Here is a 21213-nt window from a genome sequence, read left to right as displayed (position 1 = left end):
TGATGTGCAGTGCATGTTGTCTGATGTGTGATGTCACACGTCTGATGTCACACAAATGATATGACATGTGACGTCAGACATGATGGGATGTGACATCAGATGTGTGAGATGTGCGAGATATGTGAGTCGGCATACGTGTGTGTGACTGCTCTTCCATGAGCCATAGAAAACGTGGGAAAATTACATGTAGCACATCATACAAAGGAAGGGGTCAGCAGATGTGTGTGTTCAGCAGTTCATCATTTTCAGACTTAAGTTGCGAGTTTGGAAAATGCAATTAGTTGCACCAAAGGTCCCCATACTTTTTGGTTGTGTGGACGCATTCAGAACCTGTAAACGTTTTGAGCACACCGTGTATGACAAGCACAGTGACGAAATCATGATACATGCAGAATGAACCATGGTGATTAAAATGGTTGCTTCTCTCATGCTGCAAGTTGCAGCGTTTGATGTCATTGACGGTGCATGGGATGTCAATCCACTCACTTCCCTCACCCCCACCTTCGACCCCCTGCAGATCCCCACCAATGGACTCTAGGACCTCAAGGTCCATGGACCACGGGTTGGGAAGCATTGTATTAATCAGTACTGCAGTCGCCTAAACACATTCATGTGAAACTTCCTCAAAAAAAATGCTTGGCATTACTAACATAACGATGCAAGTAACAATGATGCCAACGTGGAGGTTTGTTTTCCATTTTTCATCCAACAACACCAGGAAGGTAAATACCATAAAAAAAGAAAACACACTTTCTCAATTCCCAATTCACTCACACACTCACTCACTCATCTGGAGTTGCATACGAATCCTCTGACAAATCGGTCTCCGCGTCTGCGTCTGCGTCTCTCTCTCTCTCTCTGTGTGTGTCTCTGTGTCTCTGTCACTCTATCTGTCAGTCTCTGTCTGTCTGTCTGTCTGTCTCTGTCTCTCTTTCCTCATTCAAAATGAGAAAAAGCAACGGTACCAAAAATAAAAACAAAGTACATACAATAAGCAGTTCTTCGTGAAAAATTGCGATTCATAAAAACAATTCCATATCCCCCAAGCAGCCATAATCCTCCAATAAAAAGGAAAACAAAATAAATAATCGGCACGTACAATAACGCAGCAGAAGTATTCCGAAAGACATTTTTCATTGTCTGCAACGAGAGAATGGCATCTAGCGACTGCGAGATGAAAAGCAAAACAAGGCGATTTCTCCACAATATCATTCCCGAAGCCAAATATTCTTCTCCTTATAATTACGGTGAGTCAGTATATGAACATGTCATGGAATGATGAATGGACCATCCATGAGCAGCTCAACAACAACGTTTTCCCTCCAAGAGTGCAGTCCATTTCGAAGATGCAAATAAACTGTACGTCATACATCAACATGGAGGAACGTACTTTTGCCTTTAACGAAAAGAAAAAAAATAACAAAAATAATTCAGAGACCTACGCATTAGGACAAGGCATTCCATTCAAAAGTAAATGTTTATCAAACACATCGTAATGCCGTCGGGGAAAGGGTGCGACCGGCACGCTGGAGTCACGGCGGATTCCACAGCGAAAGCGCTGAGTCTCATCGTTTTTGGCCCCAACGTGATGAATGCTTGCAAAAAAAGGAAAAGGTTAGAGTTCAGTTGAATTGCGGCCCGAGCACAGCCCAATAGACTAAACCTTCTGAATGACGTGTTTCTTTCACTTCCAGAGTTCTGATATACTTGGGTGCGTGCTGCCGCGTCAATTTCTGGTGGATGTAATGCAAGTCGAGTACGAGATCATGACCAAGAGGTACGCACACTCGCCTCAAAGCTGTCTATCCTGGGTTTGAATCTTGGTCCAGCTATAAGCTGTTTCACAGGCAGGGTGATTTATCAATGTTCAATGTGTATGCCGTCCCTTGAATAGATATTAAGCCAGGTGTCCCATATGCCAGCATTTGTTGGTGGACGTCACAGATCCCATGGCATCCTTCATGAAGAGTAGGTGAGCTTTCACCGGCACACTGAAGATATTCCAAATTCCTGCCCTGACTTCCTGAGTCGGAGTGGCCACCCATCCAAGATTGTAGTCTGGCAACTGCTTCGGCAACACCAACGCTCTGCGTAGGACATGGATGATGATGATGATGATGATAATTAGATTTTTGGATTGGCAACAATAGAGCAGGCTTTGATGGGCCTAATGCCTCCTGCATCGAAGGATCTTGGAAGGGAATCGTATATTAATCTCGATCAGCAAGCCTAATTTCACGAATACAAACAATAATCCAACGACAAAATTTATTCCCAATAACTTGCAAGCCAGGCAAGTCCACCAATAAATTGCTCATTTTATGAAATAAGCTTTATGTCCGTTATCATTATCCGGCCTACACCGATCAATCTTTTCAAATTACCATGAACTTTTCAGCAATAGACCCCAAATCAAGTCACAGTATATTTCTTCCCACCCCCAACCCTCCCCCCTTTGCTTTCTTTGCACGTTGCTTTGCGTGGCTGGCTCAAAGTAACGTTTGCTCAAGAGCGCTGCAATCCATTTCAATGTTTGACGCACGATCGGAATCACCGACGAGCGAAGCAAACAAAAAAGGGTGAAGCTTGAGTGAAAAATAAAACAGGGTTCACATCCATCGCAGGTCCTGACAGGCAGGACAGGAGCGTCCGACCACGGGGCCTGTCTGACTGACCCACGTTTTGCATGTTTTCAAGGCAGCTCCGAGGCTTGGTGTGATGGATGCGTTTGCTAATGACACACTGCACATGCTTACCCAGGAGCTACGTGAGGGCTCAGCTCCATACATCACCGAGATGACCGGGGCCGAACAAAGGAAAATACCGCAGCTACACACGGTGCAAGCATTAACATCACGACGGTCGCACAAAGATACGTACGTAGCAAACATAAACACATCTTCGCTCTCGTTGGGAATCAAGGAGAAATAAAAAGAGATAATAAATTCGGATCAACATCAGACTCTTTCTCAGGATTAAATACTTGACCAAAGGGCTGATGAAATAACATGCTCAAACTGCCTTGAGGAGGAAGAGCATGTAAAGAGCATGTGCTGTTGTGAGATTCGGTAACCCCTACAACGGGTCATGCAGAGGGCTTGGATCAGTGGCAAAAGGCCATCCTTTTCAAGCATGCAGAGGTGATAAGGCTTTGTGGGGAGACCACGCTGGAGTGAACAATACCCGCTTAAGGGATTAAACACGGACATAAATTTTCTTTCAGTACCCTTTAAAAGGCCTTTCTTGGGCAAAGTGAAATTCATCAGCACATGAAAGAAAAGTTTATGCGCCACACCGTACTCCAGTTGGGGCAGCTTGAATGGAGGCCAAAATCTATCAAAGACCGTGTGTATCGAGAGCTGAAGAAGGCACTGGGAGGGAATAGTGGAGGTGGGGATCAGGGGGTGGCAGCAAGAGGTCACAGTAGCCCTGCCGCGTTGGCCTGATAATGGAACAGCGAAGGGGGAAAGAATCAAAGGAGGGTCGGCCTCGCGCTCACCCATCACGGGGACACAAGTGCAGGATTTGCCTTCCACACCGTTTCACAGATGTTGCGGGTGTGCACGTCGTGGTCGGATTGCAGCGCGGTGGGCACATGCACGTGATTTGGCTCGCAAAGCCACGCGTGGTCCAGGAAGCTGGCCGATTGTGAAACTAGCTCCAACACTCCACTCCAAAATCCTGCTCCCAACCCTTTTCTCCTTTCATGCAATCAGGGATTTGCACTGCCTGTTATTCTTGTTCTTCGAGCCCAATTTACACTGGGCCTCGAGAGGCAGCAGCCTTTGCAGTGCAGTGAAACCAGTGAGCCTTGATGGAAAGTCTTTCTCTCCATTTTATATTCTTCCCTCATTAATTACATGCACATCTATCCCCATTATATAATTAGCAAAGCATTACCTGCATTGTATCTGCCATTCAAATTATTAAATTGATGAATCTGAATTCTTAGCGGCCATAAAAATGAGATTGATAAATACCATACATGTACCATCTAGAGAGTTATGTAAAATGACTTTGAGACCTTGAGTTTGAATCCAAGAGTCATGAGGGATCGAGTCCTAATTACCTCCGCAACTGAAGGTGGACGGAGATAATGTTTTCATGCCTGTTTGTCTGTCTGTGAGCAGGATATATAAAGGTTATGAACGGATTCAGACAAAAGTTGGTGAACTGGTTTGGTGTGTGACAAGGAAGAATTGATTCGATTTTGGTGAAGATCCAGATCCGGATACTGGCATTTTTAAACTGATTCTTCACCATTGAGAGTTGAGGTTAAAAATGATCCATAGCATGATATTTCAAAACGTTATGGACAGATTCGGACAAAACAGAGTGAACAGGTTGGGTGTCTAACAAAACTTAGTGAACCCGAGGAGAGGACGATCACCTGTCTCTGTTATCATCTGAGCTCAAGCGTTTGGACATCGGTATTGCAGCACTCTCTGAGGTTCGGAAACTGGATAGTAGTGAGATCATGATTGGTGGTTACACCTACTATTGGTCTGGTTGTTCTGATGGTTACCATGCCCAAGGAGTTGCTGTAGCTGTGTCCAATAACCTGACTCCAATGATAATTGAGGTAACACCGGTCAACAAGTGTATCATGAGACTAAGGATTCGTCACTCCTTGGGTGTCATTTCCCTGGTCTCTGCAGATGCTCCAACTGAGGTGAGTGATCTCAGCGTGAAGGATGCATTCTATGCCATGCTCAAATCTGTGGTTGATCAGTGCCCCAGGCGAGATACTCTTCTAGTCTTTGGGAATTTCAATGCATTGATTGGAACTGATAGGGATGATTATGAGACGTGTGTTGGTCCCCATGGGTTTGGAACTGTGAACCAGAATAGCACTAAGTTCCTTGACTTTGCAAGAAGTCATGGACTTAGGGTGGCTGGTTCATGATTTCAGCACCCACAGGCTCATCACTGGACTTGGTATTCCAACGCTGGCGGTGTGGCAAAGGAGATTGACCATGTGCCCGTTGATGGTCGCTGGAGGATGATCCAGAACTGCAGGATCGACTGGAGTGCTCGGTTCCTCAATACCGACCACATGCTTGTTGTAGCAACTCTTAAGTTGCAGCTTAAATCCGGGAGAAGGTGCCATCCCAGCCTCAGCTGGATGTTGGCAAGCTCAAGAATGAGGGGGCAGCTGAGGAGTTTGCGAACAGGCTGAGTGAGGATTTGGGGGGTCTGGGTGCTTTGAGGAATCCTGAAGAGTTGTAGAGTGCCTTCAAGACCACCATCCTTGACGTTGCCTGTGGATGTCTTGGAACTCACCGGAGGGCGAAGAAGAATGGTGTCTCTCAAGGGACACTAGATACCATTGACCAGAGTCGCAGGGCCAAGCTGAATGGCAGAGCTGAGTGCTAGACTTTATCTCAGCGGTAGAACGTATAAGGAAAGCCAGAGGCACAGAAAGAAAGGAAGTTGTAGCTGAGACACAGTAAGTGCAGAGGAGGAACAGGAAGAAAGGAAGCTTGAAGTTGCATTTGAGAACAGAACAAGCTGGGGTACTATATTACATCAGAAAGAGAGCTGCAGAATGAAGTACAGCAGCAGTGTGAACACTCAGATTACATGACAACACAGGGGAATAGATGGCATTACAGTACATAAGAGTGGTTAGAGACATTGGCAAGAGAGTTTTTGCTGGCCGAAGTGTAGTGTAGTTTGGAGAACAAAGTATAGTGGAGCGAGAGCTGATTTTACCACCAAGTGCAAGCTGGCTACAGTCCCGCACGAGACCACTGCCGACCCATGCCGGGCCAGCTAACTGCACCTGTGCCACCCGCCGGGACAAGCAAATGTGCCATTTCATCCAACACTTCCCATTATTTTATGTTTTCCCAGCTTAGGGTCGATTTATTATTTTGCGATCCTATCTTTCCCTTCCCATCCTTTATCATTTCCAGGCTAAAGCCAGTTGGTACACATTAAGATTACGTGTTCTCTGTTGTCTGTCTTGTCAGGATTACGTCGAGTCTCGTGCTCTCGTCATCATATACAACGTTTGTTTAGTACTTTATTGATTCTTGGTGTGCTTGCTTTTATAGTCTTCATTTTTGTTGTTAAAGTAGAACAAATTAAATTGATAGCAAGGGGATGTTTTCTCTTCCCGCCATCGGTCTGTTAGGAAAAGAGGAAGCCAATGGAAAAAGGGGCAGGTGTGCCTCAGGTGTCACAACACACAAAAACACACACACACACACACACACACACACACACACACACACACACACACACACACGACAGTCAGGATCGTAGTATTTTAAAAAAGGAAACCAAGGTATCCAAACATCAAGTTGGAAAGTTTCAGATGTTTGTTTAACACTGCTCAGCCACTGCCATTGGTAACTCCTTATTGCATTTCTCTCTTTAAAATGAAAATTTGATCAATTTCTTCGAAGTGGACACGCTAACAAATATGCAAGTTTGGTGGATTGTGTCAACCATCATGTGACATCGGATGTAATTTAACCTCCTCAGTCCTGGTTATATGTTCCGTAACCTGGACATCCGCATCAGAGGGCTTTGGCTGATGATATAGATTTGTGGGGCGTATCCAATGAAAAGTGTTCGGTATACTGAACAAAATGGCTTGTGTTGGGGTGGAAGCACCATTATAAAATGAAAGAAAGAAACGGAGGGGGTAAAAAGGCAACCTGTTTCACCACCACCTCTTATCATCCCCCATCCAAATCCTCGATCTTTTCTACCCCCGATAATTCACCCAAGCCCACTTCCTTCAATTCCCTGCTTTCCTTCCTGAAAGTCCCTGTAATGTCCATCTTCTCTTCCCCATGTTCCCCGTCCCATCCCTCTCCCTTCCACAGATCTCCTAATGTGTCTGTTCCCCACCGTTTTGTCCCTCCCACTCCCGCCCCTCTTGTCTCATGCCCCCTTGATGTGCGTTGTGTGTTAGCTCTCATACGAGCCTCGACAAGGTATACAAAAAAAAAGGCAAGATTTCCAACTAAATCCAACACAGGCATGACAGGGGGTCGAGGAGAACATCAGAAGGTGCAAAAGCAGCAGCGAAAGCGATGCTAAATGGTAATTAGTCTGATGTTTCTTTTCGATCAAAGGCCATCCTAATGATGAAACATTTTGCTCATTTTTGTCTTCTAAAAACTACAAATAAATTATACATACAACTCCATGAGGACAGAAACAACTCCTCATGACAACTTTGACGCATCAGCATTTTTTTTTTTTGGAATAATAACTTTGATCGAATGGATCAACATCCCAACAATGGATCAACACCTAACAATAGCCTGTTGTGTCAATGCCACCACTGAAGAAGTTTTATAAAGGTAAACAGTGGCGAGCTCAAAGTTGTTCACATCAATCAACCAGACTCGGTGGCGTTACGGTTTGAGCACCTGTTCTGAGTCTGGGAACTAGGTGGTTCGAACCCCGGCTGAGTCAAACCAAAGACTTAAAATGGTACGTGCTGCTTCCTTGCTTGACACTCAAAATTTAAAAAAACGACAGCACAGGCCCAAACCATAGGTTGGCAACCATTGCACAGGCTTGGTGGGCATAATATCCACCTCCTGCATTGACATTTCTTGTAAGGGAACTCAAACCGTACCGACCCCTCTTGCAGCACACTTGCAGTGCCCTCTCTCCACAGTGAATGGCGGAAGTTGATAAAATTATTATTTATTTATTTTTAAAAGTCAGGTCTTTATGGCTACGAAATGTCGGAGCAATCACAGAACCCTGTTGAGGTCATCACTTTCAAACCCTTTTTTTTATTTTTATTTTCTTTCCTGATAGATACACCATGACTGTGGTGCCCCCTTCAGGATAGCATGTGACTCGCTCTTTGTTGACATCCCTGGATGAAGAGGCTTTCCGGAAGGAATAACATTGACTTGACCGATTCGCAAATAATAATTATAATTTTATATACGTAAAATGTAATTGGTGTTATGAGCCCCCCCCCCTTTTTTGTCACCAAATACCTGTTCCAGTAGCTCCAAAACTGGTCTTGTAGGTAGGTCTTGTGACTCGTCTCATCGCCGAAGGAAGCCTTGCTCTCAATCCAATGAATGACTTGATCATCGACAGCTGCAAAGGATGAAAGATGACTTTTATCCATCAGCTCTTAAAAATTTGTACTATATACAACACACCTCGTCGTCTTTATTTTCCACAAAGGTGCCTTCGAACATCTCTTGATATTACTACCTGATGCATTGTCACAAACGAGTATAAATTAAACGCCTTGGGGCAAACCATGTTTATATTTTGAAGGCCACAGGCTATATGGACACAAAAGCCAAGGATAAATGAGTTTGTACAAAGCACACACTAAAACAAATAAAACTTAACGACCTCGGTAGAGTGAGGTGCGGAGATGTGCTTCACCGCAACATTGTTCAGTCTCGGGTTTGTGGCGAACTCTTCGCTCTTAGAATTTCGACTTGAACAAAACTTTCTGGTTTTTTCGCTTTGACAGAGTCAGGTTGTCATTCTTATTTAATATTTGTTGTCTTTATTATATAATAGTTTAAGGATGGGCATTCTTCGTGCTTGATGGAACAATTTTTTAGTTAGTTAGGGGTTTTGGGGGTGGAGGAGGCTTGATACTTGTGAAGAATGAAAAAATGAAGACAACACACAGTTGTTTAACATTTCATGGTATAAATGACACACAAGGATGTACAAGGGGGACTCAGACAGAGGAGGAAGCAACTGACCCATCATGTGTCCGATCAACACCACATCAATTCAATCTATCAGCTCATCAACTCAATTTCCCGAAGCCTGATGGTATATCTACCGTTGCTCTTCACAACGGATGATTACGATTAAGCTACAGAGGAGACTGCATCACTGAATTTGCCTTACTCGGACGTGATAGGTCAGCGTTGAAAAGCATTCGATCAAAAGCAGTGCTCATCCAAGATGGTGGTTGACATCTTATCATTGAGGATATCATAGGCAGGTGGCCAGACTGTGAGAGCGTGAAATTTATTTATTTAGTTATTTATTTTAATGCGACAGAAGCATGGGAAGTTGACAGCCTTATCGAGAAGCCACGTAACAAAAGTTTCATGCATAAAGAGCTTTTTGAAATGTGAGTGCAACACAAATTTGCTACGATCGAAGCAAAGACGATCTCCATCACAACCTTGCGATGGAGTAGATTTATTGACGTAAATGACACTTGGTAGAAGCATCATCAAGTCAAAGTGTTTGGCGCATGGTTATGAAGTTTGTACATGTACATCAGTTTGGCGCTCTCCCACTCCCTCCAATACCACCTTGAGACGACGAAAGCTTCCACCAAAACTAATGATGCAAGCAGTGAGCATGTCGTGTCTGGGAGAGACATGAGACTAACAAACACAACCTTTGACCATGGGGGTTCGGCCTTTGCCATTATACCGTCCCTTCACAAGGATCACAGGATTTGTAAGTAAATCATGCTAACTTGATACTCTTCTCTAAACTCAATTTGCTTCGATTGTACTGGCCAAAGAATTTTAGAAAGGCCTTCCTTCCAATAACAGAAGACATTGTTTAAAGTGTATCAGAGGCAAGTGTGTGTGTTTCTGTGCGTGTCTTCATGTTTGCGAATATTTTTCACATTCCTGTCCTTGCTTGCATTGGGTTGTATTTATATTCACGTACATGCACTCACGTTTGGGCGCTCATGTGTACACACAGGTTTGAAAGAAGGCATTGCAAAGAAGAAAAAAAACCCACATATATATATATATATATATATATATATATATATATATATATATATATATATATATATATATATATATATATATATATATATACATACATACATGCACACACCCACACACATACAGACACACTGGTAACGAGGTAACGAGGCACTGCCGGGGGAGGCAAGGGTCGTTGGAGTGCATCTCCCAACCTGAGGTGCACAAGACCATTAGCTTGGCCAACTGTGGGAGAAGAACGTCTTTTTGCAATGTGACAACACAATGGAACATGGAAAGAGTTGTTGGCAGAGGGATTGATTTTTGCCTGCGCTTACGTTTAGCATTCGCGACGTCTTGTAATTACAGCGGCGAAAGCCCGTAACAACTGTGATGAGGAAGGCAAGATAGACACAAGAGATGATGATGATTGATAAGAATGTAAAAGGTGGAATCAAATATCAAATATATATATATATATATATATATATATATATATATATATATATATATATATATTATAATGTTGTTTTTTTGAAGATCCAAAATGAGATGGCGAAAATGGTTCTTCTTCCTCTCAAAAACAGCAACACAAAATCCAGCTTCTCCAAACAAAAATGGCATCAGGAAATTCACCCACTGCTTGGGAAAATGCGTCTCACCAGCAGAAAACTGCATTGAAAAGGACAAACATAGACGAGGACCACTTCATGGTCAAGGGAAAGGCCTTATGAGGAAATGACATGTTTTTTGGACCCCCCCTACTTTCCACCACTCTGCTCCTCCACAGTGTTGCAGAACCTGATACATGCATCCACAATATAGAACTAACATCAGTGGGAGTTCCTTTCAATTCCTAGGTCAACTACTTCAATGTCATGCCATGCCTGGGATATTTCGGAAGATTGATTGATTGATTGACGACCGAATGCAGAAATCAAAATGTGAACATGGGATCGGTTAAGGGACCAAAGATGCTCGAGTGCGCCTTGTGTAACGGCTCAAAAGGCGTTTTGAAGTCTTCCACTCTTACAAATGTATTTGCGTACACATGTGTGCTTGAACACGCATGATACTGCTTTTCTCAATGGATCATCTGCCTTCGAAAACTGCCGATTATAAATGCACGAGTGCAAGTGCGATCTCACCAACCTGCGATCAATTATTCGCAAAACAATAAGCAAAACGAATGGCCCTCGGAGCACAAACCCATAAAGGAACATCGTAAAGGGAAGAAGAGGCAAAATGGTGGTGACGCCACGACCAACACTTAACAGGACCACTGGAATGTTTTCCAACAGAAGGACTAAAAATATTGGCTCGGGTTGCAACCGTAATAACCCCTAAGTGAAACTGGACCCAGATTACTGACATATTTAGCCCTACTCCCTTTTCCCAACCCCTTCCCCTACAACTTTTGCAGCTACTGCCGTATGAAAATTAAAAAAAAACACCTTTTATGAACACCATAGAAAGTTAGGAACACATTGTCATATTTTGTTGCAGAATTTCATGGATGCTACGAATGCCATAAACCAAGATCCAAATTGTCGGCGCCAAATTAGAGATCATAAAATGTCCTAACGAAAGAAAAAAAAAAAAAAAAGAAGGAATCCCTCATTTTGCATCTGAGAGTCACAGCTGATAAGTTCAGAATTCACCCCAAAACTTCGGATTTGCCTCTGGGACCCCTTTTGAGAACCGCCAACACAATTACTCCCAATTGCTACATTTCAAACTGACAAAGGAGTTCAAAGGTTGTGACAAGCTAAAGGCAGACATATGGCACTCCTGGAAACAGTCCAAAGCCTTTTACCTCAGCACCTTGTGTTTGGTTTGAAGGCCATGTACGGCAATTTCAAATTATCACGCGGATAATCTGAGAAGTCCAGGGTGGACAATGCCCTTTGATTATATCCACATGGCAAGGCCAGTGCGTGCCACGCTTGCCTGACCATCTTGTGCCATGTTTTCTGCTAACACAACCATCAGTAGCCAAAAGAGTTCCAATAGAACGTGCACTGTAAATAGCAAACCGGCCACTCCTGTATATACTGACCGATTGGTATTTCGAGGAGCACGTCAGGTGTCTTGTCGTAGCCCTTTTTCCGTAGTTCTTCTTCATCTATGGGTTGGAGTGAAAGTAAGCAAAGGTGGGTGAAGCACGGTGTCACTTCCGATAACATTTTCAAATCGTCCATCGATCAGAGCACAGCTTTGACGGGGCAGAACTAAGGCCAGACAGCCTGCATGATGATGCAGCAATGCTGTTGTTGTCTCCATAGCATGTTTATTACAGTTTATGGCCACGATTTTTTACTGCAAACGGCAGGGCCAATGCTTTTTGAATGGAGCCTGACAAGCAATATGTTAGCAATTTACTCCTGCCTTATCTCAGCATACTCGGTTTCCAACGAGAAGCTATTATCTATCTCTATTGGCTGCCATCCAATGTTTTCTCTTCTTATAGGCTGGTTATATGGCTGCTTAAATTTCAGTCACAGCAAGCTTCATGGCAGCCTCTAAAGGAAGGATGGTGTTATCCGAGACATGGCGGCTCTCAGTTTGCACTCTCCTATCTGTGGTGTTGTTTGACAAAGTGATTTTCATCAGACAACCAATTTCTCTCGACATATTCCGAGACGAGGCCTGCATTAAGTTGGTAATTATAAATAATCATGATTTAGGATATACAAGTAAAGGAGAGTGATCAGAATTCCTTCAACTTGCAACGAAGCATATACTGAACCGTCATATACATAACGTGTGTGCGCGCACGCACGCGCGCACACACGCGTTTCAAATACAAACTGGAAAAGTGCACACCTCCACCTGGCTGAACAGTTTACGTTCTTTATTCCACCGATAGGCTGGAATCTGCATCCGGAATTTAACCAAAATCTAATCAGCTTGTTCATGGCACCGACGCAACTCATCCACCACATTTCATCATAATCCATCCACAACGTTTTGAAGTATCGTGCGATATATTGTTTTTGGCTCCATCTCTCAATGGTGAAGAATCACTTAGAAAATCAAAAGAAAAATTCTCCGATCCGGATGTGAATCTTCTCTAATATCAAATCAATTCGTCCTCGGCACACACCCAACCTGTCGGATAAGTTTCATCCGAAGCTGTGCACGACTTTTTGAAATATGCCAGATATCGTTTTTAGCCGTATTATTCTCAACGGTGAAGAATCGCATGAAAAATTCTCGTAACAGGATCCGGATCTGAATATTCACCAACATCGAATCAATTCATCCTTGGCACACACCCAACCTGTTTACCAAGTTTTGTCCAAATCAGTCTATAATCTTTTGAGTTATTCTGCTCAGAGACAAACAAACAAACAGACAAACCAGGGGTGAAAACATAACCTCTGTCCACCTTTGGTGGCGGAGGTAATAATCCCATTGCATAACGAGATAGAGTGATCACATTTGTTTAAAATGATTAGTATTATAGAAATAAACAATAAATGAAAAGAAATGGATGAGGACATGAAAAGAACATAGATGTATGCATGTAAATAGATTGGAAAATGCACACCAGGTGTGCAAAAGAAAAACAAAATAATGTAAAAGGAAATAATGAACAAAAAAACGTTTTACTTCACGGTCAAGAGAAAGGCCCGGGACCATTAATTAGACATCACAGAGGAGGAAAAAGTGGAGCAAGAGAGCAGAGAGGAGGAAGGGGAGAGGAAGAACAGAACAGAGATGGAGGAAAAGGAAAAAAAAGCAGAAGAGAGGAAGAAGAAAAAGAAGAAGAAAAAGAGGAAGAAAAAGAAGAAGATCAATGACCATTAAGATGATGGTGAAAAACATCAGGAAAAGAAAAAAGGATTTCAAAAGAGAAAGCAACAGTTCACACAATTGTCATCATCACAGATATTTGGAAAACAAAAGGCCTTAAACTGGATGATTCACGACTAGCCATAGAAAAGTACACACAATATCTTCCCAAACAAAACAATCCATGAACACTTACCCAGGAAGGTCAGGTTTCGCTCTTTGAGTTTGTCTTGCAATATGACTTCATACTCGTGGCCAATCGAGCTATTGAATGGTAAAGGAGATGTCGAGACATGAAACTTATCCTGGTTCCCCAAATCAGTCAATATGATGTCATTCTCCACAGGTTGGAGGTTATCTACTTATTTCATGATGACGGAAAGGAGTGGAATTTGAGAAAGACAAATATTAAAATAATTTAAACATCAAAACTTCAGCAGGTTAAGAGGTTCTTTTTTAAAAGCAGGATTCTTTTCTCCCAAGGCATACCCACCTCGAGGAGTTAAAAAAAATTAATAACAATAACAGTAATACTACGACTACTGCTACTACTACACTTCACAATTAAAGCAATTTCAGATTATCAAAAGAAAGTAAGCCCAAGAACAGGGTACTTCTGCACATTTGAACTTTTGCCCATTCCCTCGAAAAGCCACTTTTTCAATCTTCCAGATTACTGCGAAACTGATCTCATAATTAGCAACCCAAGCATGAGCCCGCGGCATTAGCGGGCAATCTGAGGCCGCGCGTTCAACTTGGGCACCACAATTAACTTTCCTGTGTTGCAAAAGGCGGGAAACATGCAAGCTTGCTTCCCCAGCGCCTTGCACCCGATGGGTTCGGTTCCCCGTGTTCTCCACCGACACGTCCCTTCCCCCAGAGTGCGTACTCTGTGTACCCCGACACAGGAAAGGGGAGCAGGCCAGAGGGCAGAGAGGGTGGCCTAGAGCAAAGGGCTGCCAGTAATTGGGTGGGAAATAGAAGGAAAAGGATGAGGGCAGGAGACAGCTTTCGTTGAACATGCACGGGGAAAGGTTCCTTTGTACAAAACTTCATAGAACCAATTCAGAAGGGTACAGCTGTCGATGTGATGTGCCGTGTGACAAATAAGAAAAGAAGAAGATTTCCACATCCTCACTTTCATTCGATTTGGCTTGCCTATTCCACTCTATTGCACGATGAAGACCCCCCCTCCCCCCTCAATGTGTTCCATTATTTTCTATTCTCTGCAATTCGGGGCCAATTATACTCCAATGAATCATCCATCATTCCGTCACGTTTTTGGTCTTCCTCTGCTTCTTTCAGGTTCTCCTCTAGACTTGCCCATTTGTAATTGTTGTCATCCATCCACTGGTTGTACATCTTCTCACGACATGTCCAGTGGCCATTCCATTTCATCCCTCAAACACATAATTCATTGGGTGGTCGCTCGACTACCCTTCGTCTCATGTTTTCCGTCTGTCTGTCTGTCTGTTTGTATGTAATGGACAGCTCTGGAGGCCAGAGGAGTCAACCGATTTTGATGAAACTTGACAGGTAGGTTCATACCAGGATGTAGTTGTATGCTTTTGAGCACCGTTGCTATGGACGCCACCGTTGCCTAGCAACGGGACTTTGAAATTTTTGAAAAAATCCGAAAAAATTTTTTTCCCGAAAATCAAAAATCGGCTTCCGCGCTTTTATGCGCACTATAATGAACCTCTTTGTCAAAAATTTTCAGCCCAATCCGTCAAAAACCGTATGACTAGTATGCAATTATATAGCGACCACGCATGTCACCTACCGGCTTGTAATTTTCTTTTTCTCCACCACAGAAAGCACCACTACGGGAGGACACAATTTAAAATCGTATGAGAAGCGATCCACACTTGAGGCCAGTAATGAGTATTGTTAAGCCGAAGGTTGATCCATGAATGGGACAACTTCCCTACAACTGCCATGTTGGCATCCGCAGTCGAAACCTTTAACATGAGGCTTGATAGGTATTGGTGGAACCAAAGGTTCCATTCACTTGTATTTTAGTGCGTGTTGTTCGACTCAATTATGACGTGAAGACCGTGGAACCTACAGGAATACCTACTACCCAGTACACCGATATGTGATGTTCACGTGATTTCCCCAATCTGTCCGTTGGAACACTCATAGGCATGCAATGACCAATTTTTCTTGAAATCATGTCATCTTGTCGACCACTTCATTCGACCTCGATTCTGCCATCGGTTTAGTGCAGTTTCAAGGTCGCTGTTCACACCAATGCAGACATTGCTCTACACATTGATATACCTGGAGTTGACATTTACAGGCAATGCAAAGATTTATGATGGCAATTGTTTCAACGCTGTTGAAGACTTCTTCAGAATCAATATCTGCTAAGCACCTTGGCAACTTGTATTCGCTTGATCTTTCCAGAAGTTGATTTATTGTTAATGGCGATCTGTTGTTGAGTAATTTCCATTGCTCAATGATTATTGATAATTTAGTAAACAATAAATAAATAGTGGAGAGCAAGCAAATTGCATGTTCATTCTTGTGGTCCATCGCATCTCCTGGTGGTTGCTTCTCGTCCAGTGTGATCAGGAGTTGATTATTGATAAATTTTGGAAAAATTGATAAATACTTTAGATCAGGCGATTTGGATGGCAATATTCTTCAGCTCCATTTTCATGTTTTGAGGCAAAAAAAAGGCTTAATTCACAACATTAAAGAAAGCACAAAAGGGAGGAAAAAGGTGCTAATAATAATGATAATAACAATAATAATGATAATAATTAGTATTATTATAAGCTCACCTGTACTTTAATCAGGTGAACTTAAGTGATCGAGTCACCATAGGTGGGTGAGTGAGTGAGTCAGTCAGTGAGTCTGTAAACACTCGTCATTATCACTTGAACCAAACACACAATTTCAATGAAACTTGAGTACAACCTTCATCACCCGTGACGTACTAAAGTTTGTTCACGGCATTAAAATGTATTTGCTGCATGCACACATGTAGTATCCCACAAGACTCCATGTATTCTCTCACTCTCTGATCATTAGGCTGGTTTCCCTTCAGATCATTCCACCAAGCAAATGTTGCATATACTACCTCAACAATGAGTAGATGCTTTACAATCTCAAACGACAGGTCAGCACTATCTTACTAGTCATGTGTGCATTTGGTGCTGTCTGACACCCTGCAATGCCTTCCAAAAAGTCAACCAATGGTAGCAAAAGTCACTTCCTGAAATGGTTTTCAAATTTCCTCCGAGATCACAAATAACAGGTTGCTTTGGATCCCAATTCTTCCCATGCTTAAATTGTGGAAGCCTGGAATCCCTCAAGGTTGAATACTGGGATCTATATTGTTCTTTTTTCCAATCAATGAACTTTCTTCATCAGTGTAAAATACTTTGTATCAATTTGCAGATGACTCTTCCCATGCACAACTGTTCCTTTTTCCTCTGCCTGGCACAATACAGGAGTATCACTCTCTGCTGATCTGTATAAAATAAGCAACTTGTTACCTACCTGGACTAATCCTTTGATCCAGGAAAGTCTTGGCTGCACGGTTTGGGGTTCCCTGCACATGGATGTTGGATTGGCAGTTCCTCCTTCCAGTTCATCAAACCTAAATTTCCCGGACCGTCACGTCTTTCTGTTATATATTTTTCTCTGTGTAGCGGTTTGTGTTTTCGTCCAATTTTCCGTGTTAAACCATACCTTGTGTTCTGTATGATCAAATTTGTATCCGTGTAGCTTAGGCCTAGTCCTCAGCTATACAGCGTGTAAAATCTATGACATTGCGTGCCTATTTTCGCTTCTTTTCTCCCAAGTATTGTCCTTTCAGCCTCCTCAACATCATCTTATTCGCCCTTTTTGCTTCAAAGAAAAAAACAACAACTTTTTTTCTTAATTTCTTCTCTCGGAAACATGAACTCAATCTGACTGTATTTCATTCTTTGCCCCTAATTTTTCTCAATATCTCCAAACTGAGAATTGAATGAAACACTTCTTCCTTGAAAAGCTTTAAAATACATTTTAGAATGCTTCACCTTTCTTATTTCAAACCCCAACCGCACTCCACATGTTCTTCTTCATCACAATATATTCGTCTTCTTCACCTGGATTATTTTCCAAAGCAGTCTCACTCCTCAACATTTTGTCTTTCAATCCTCCTCCCATACCGGCAGCACCACCTTCCTCCGTGCCTTCAACAATCATTCTTTCCACCCCTCACATGATATCTGTCTCTGTATAGCCAGATTGGAAATCTTGAGAAGTCCAGTTTACAAAGGTTGTCTGCTCAGGACTATCAATTCCCTTTCACATCCTTTGACGGTGTCTAGTCCCCCCGTGTCAATACCCTCCACCACAGCTCCGACATGCCCTCGTTTTTCCCATCTCACACTTCTCTGTGTCCACCTCTTCAGCATCTTTCCACTTCATGCCCCCTCTTTCTACATCCCCCTTTCACAGCTTCCCCCTTACCCCATCCCCTGAAAGCTTCACCCTCACACTACCCCTAAAAGCTTCACCTTCAAAGCTTCCCCTCACCCTCAAGGCTCGCCCCTCAGCCACTCCTTCTCAGCTTCCTCCTTTTGTCCACAGTATCTCTACTCTTGTAGCCAATGTGTGGCTCTAAACGGAATCCTCTCATCTCTCCCTGTCAAAGCTGGAGTGCTCCAAGGCAGTATTCCAGGCCCAGACCTATTCCTGATCTTCATAAATGATCTCTCTGACTCTGGAAAATCCTCTATCTCTTTGCTGATGATTCCAACATCTGTCATAACATCCCTCGTCCTTCATATCAGCAGGCATCAGCCTCATTCCTCCCTTCAGACCTTGATCTAAAATCACAAAATTGTCAAACACTTGGAATATGTCTTTCAATCCTGGAAAAATTAAAAAAAAAAATATATATATATATATATATATATATATATATCTATCTCTCTCTCTCTCTCTATCTAGATATATATATATATATATATATATATATATATATATATATATATATATATATATATATATATATATATATATATATATATATCTCTCTCTCTCTCTCTCTCTCTCTCTCTCTCTCTCTCTCTCTCTCTCTCTCTCTCTCTCTCTCTCTCTCTCTCTCTCTCTCTCTCTCTCTCTCTCTCTCTCTCTCTCTCTACCATCTGGCAAACCCTCCTATTTACCTTCTTAACCATCCTCTTGAAGAAGTTCAATCACTCAAATGTTTGGGTCTCACTCTCAGCTATTATTTTCACTGAACAAACCACAATTCAAAGCTGGCCTCCAAAGTCAGCCGCTGACTGGACATCCTCCATAGTGCAATGTCCTTCCTTGGCGCATGTGAACTCTTATCCACCTACAAGGCCTTCATCGACAGCTTGGTGGAGTACTGCTGTCCCCCTCTGGACAGATGCCCCTGCCTCACACCTTGCTCACCTTGACGCTGTGGAAAGCAAGGCCTTCAAGATCATTGGGATCTCCCACGATGAAGCAGAGTCTATGGGCTTATCACTTCGCCATCGCAGACAGGTTGGTGGTCTGTCTTCTACCACCGCCTTTCTGATCTTGCACCCTCTGATCTTTCTGTGCTTTCTCACACCCAATCCGCAATCCCCTAGGCTTCTGCAGGGCACACGGAGTCTGGCAACAACCCCTGCTGGTGAAACTCCCAAAATCCGAATCACTGCTCACCTCCACTGATTTTTTTTCCTCTTTTTCCCCACCTGTGTAACCAACTTCCACATCCTCTCCAATCTCAATGTTCCCTCCAGTTCTTCAAGATAGCTGTTCACCACCATCCCACATCACCCCCCCCCCATACAAAACCATAATATTTTCCACCCCCAATAGCTCTCCCAAAGTCAATGCCTTTCGAAATTTCAGTTTTTCCATCCTGAGAATTTCCTTTTATATCCATATTGTCCACTCCTTGTATCCTCTCCTACATCTCATTCTTTCACAAATCCCTTATTTGCCCAAGTGGAACGATAAGGCACTGACTATTCCTTTGATAGATTGGCATAAAAGGAATAGTAACTTGTGTGCCACCTGTGTGCCATTGGCCGATTTTAAGTGCATCATGAAAAGTCTCCTGAGAACAAGGATCAGATAACTTTTAGAACCCATAACACACCTTTCAGCCTCAGCCACATCCCTCATTTCTCCAATTCTGAGCCTCAACCCTGCTGTCAGAATGTTCCCTCACCCTCTTTCTTTCTCTTTCTTCTGTTTGTTCTGTTATGTCCTGATCCGTTCTATATTCTAGTTCCTCCACGACCCTCAACTCGGTAAAATAATTAAAAAAAAAACTTATTGCCAGGACCACACTCTCACTGCCCCCCCCCCCACCCGTCCTGGTTAATATCCAATATGTTTTAGTCAGCTTCTGGGAGAGGGACAGTCTGGATTCCCTGGACCTCGTGATCTGTGATAACCTGTCATGTTCAGACCATATCTCCATGACGGCCTCCAAAAGCTGGCTGGTACTTCGGAATTCTCTGTTACGTCAAGTCATTCCTCAGCCACCCTAATCTTATAACAGTTTTGCAAGGCCATCATCCAAAGTGCCATGGGATATGGCTCCACAACCCTCCCTCCCCTACCTTCCTCACCCACAACCCCCCTCCAACTATGGGATGATGTTGCTGTTTCCTTGCTTTCCACTTTTGTTGCAAAGGGATAGAAGGCCTCCAATGTCATGAGCATTTCATGTCAGACAGCGGACTCTCAGGGTCTGCTTCTTGTTCACCACGGTAAAGTTAGTGTCCTTTCAGTCATTTACCACCACCTCTTCTGGTCTTGCTCCTCCAACCCTCTCCCCTGCCCTCCACAAGTGACTTGTAAGAAACCCTTACCATGTAACTTCCCAAAGTCTAGGTTTTACCCTCCCCCCAATTAGCTTGCGCCCCTAATCATCTCTCACATGTAGAACTGTCGTCCTGAGTTTGTTGGCTCGTACTCTTCCCTCCAGTCCATCAAATCTGTTACCCACTCCTTCCACATGGTCTTGCTCCCATTCCGACCTCTCAACTTTTCTTCACCCATTAATACCCTTTCATCTGAAACTTTCACATTGCGAACCAGCTATTTCCCCTTCAGCCATTACTCTGCTCTTCCATGAGCCTTGACACCATCGACAGTAATGATATATACCATCTTCGTGTTTTGTGGACGGATAACCAATGTACATTAAATATGCAGAAACAAACTATCTTAACAAAAAAAACATTCAAACACTTCCTCAAGAAGAAAGAAAGAGAAGCAATAAATATGCTTAACACAGGTTCTCCATTCGAAGCCATTGCTGAGCCTTGAAAGAGGATACTGCTTTACACTGTCCACCAGCGGTCCGTAACAGCAGTCATGGAGCGTGCACTGGAAAACACAGGAGCAGCAGATAAGCATCACTGTGCAAATTAGTCCAAGCTCAAGCGGCAAGACTCGTGTATGTCCCACATAGCAGGCCAGTGCCAGGCAAAACACCCTTTGTATAGCAAAATCAATGCACGAACTACTTTGCGTGGAGAGATAAGGCACTGGCTATTCCTTTGGTGGTGTGCCAGTGCCCGATTTTAAGTGCATAATGAAAAGTCTCCTGAGAACAAGGATCAGATAACTTTTAGAACCCATAACACACCTTTCAGCCCCAGCCTTCTTCTGCAGAATCCCTCAGGGTACCGAGACAAAAGGAATTTAAAAAGTCAGAAAGAAATCAGATAATACAAGGGAA

General features: G+C 43.1%; 1 protein-coding gene across 9 annotated transcripts in view; it reads right to left on the bottom strand.

Annotated features, from left to right (window-relative positions):
- Positions 1–21213, bottom strand: part of CDIN1 (CDAN1 interacting nuclease 1) — a 193853-nt gene that overhangs the window by 31811 nt on the left and 140829 nt on the right. For 8 of the 9 annotated variants that reach the window (XM_085856330.1, XM_085856326.1, XM_085856334.1 and 5 more), the window contains 4 exons: positions 20809–20858; positions 13693–13760; positions 11758–11823; positions 7980–8085 (listed from right to left, as the gene is read on the bottom strand). In XM_085856330.1, coding sequence (XP_085712456.1) covers positions 7980–8085; positions 11758–11823; positions 13693–13760; positions 20809–20858 — 290 coding nt within the window. Of the gene's footprint in view, positions 1–7979; positions 8086–10036; positions 10087–11757; positions 11824–13692; positions 13761–20808; positions 20859–21213 lie in introns of all 9 variants that reach the window. The other variant, XM_085856327.1, reaches the window with a different exon arrangement.

Source organism: Eptatretus burgeri, chromosome 15 (assembly GCF_056783735.1).
Source record: "Eptatretus burgeri isolate ZD-2024b chromosome 15, Ebu_testis_v1, whole genome shotgun sequence".
NCBI lineage: Eukaryota > Metazoa > Chordata > Myxini > Myxiniformes > Myxinidae > Eptatretus > Eptatretus burgeri.
Note: the sequence above shows the minus strand (reverse complement) of the source record. Positions and strands in the feature narration are given on the sequence as shown.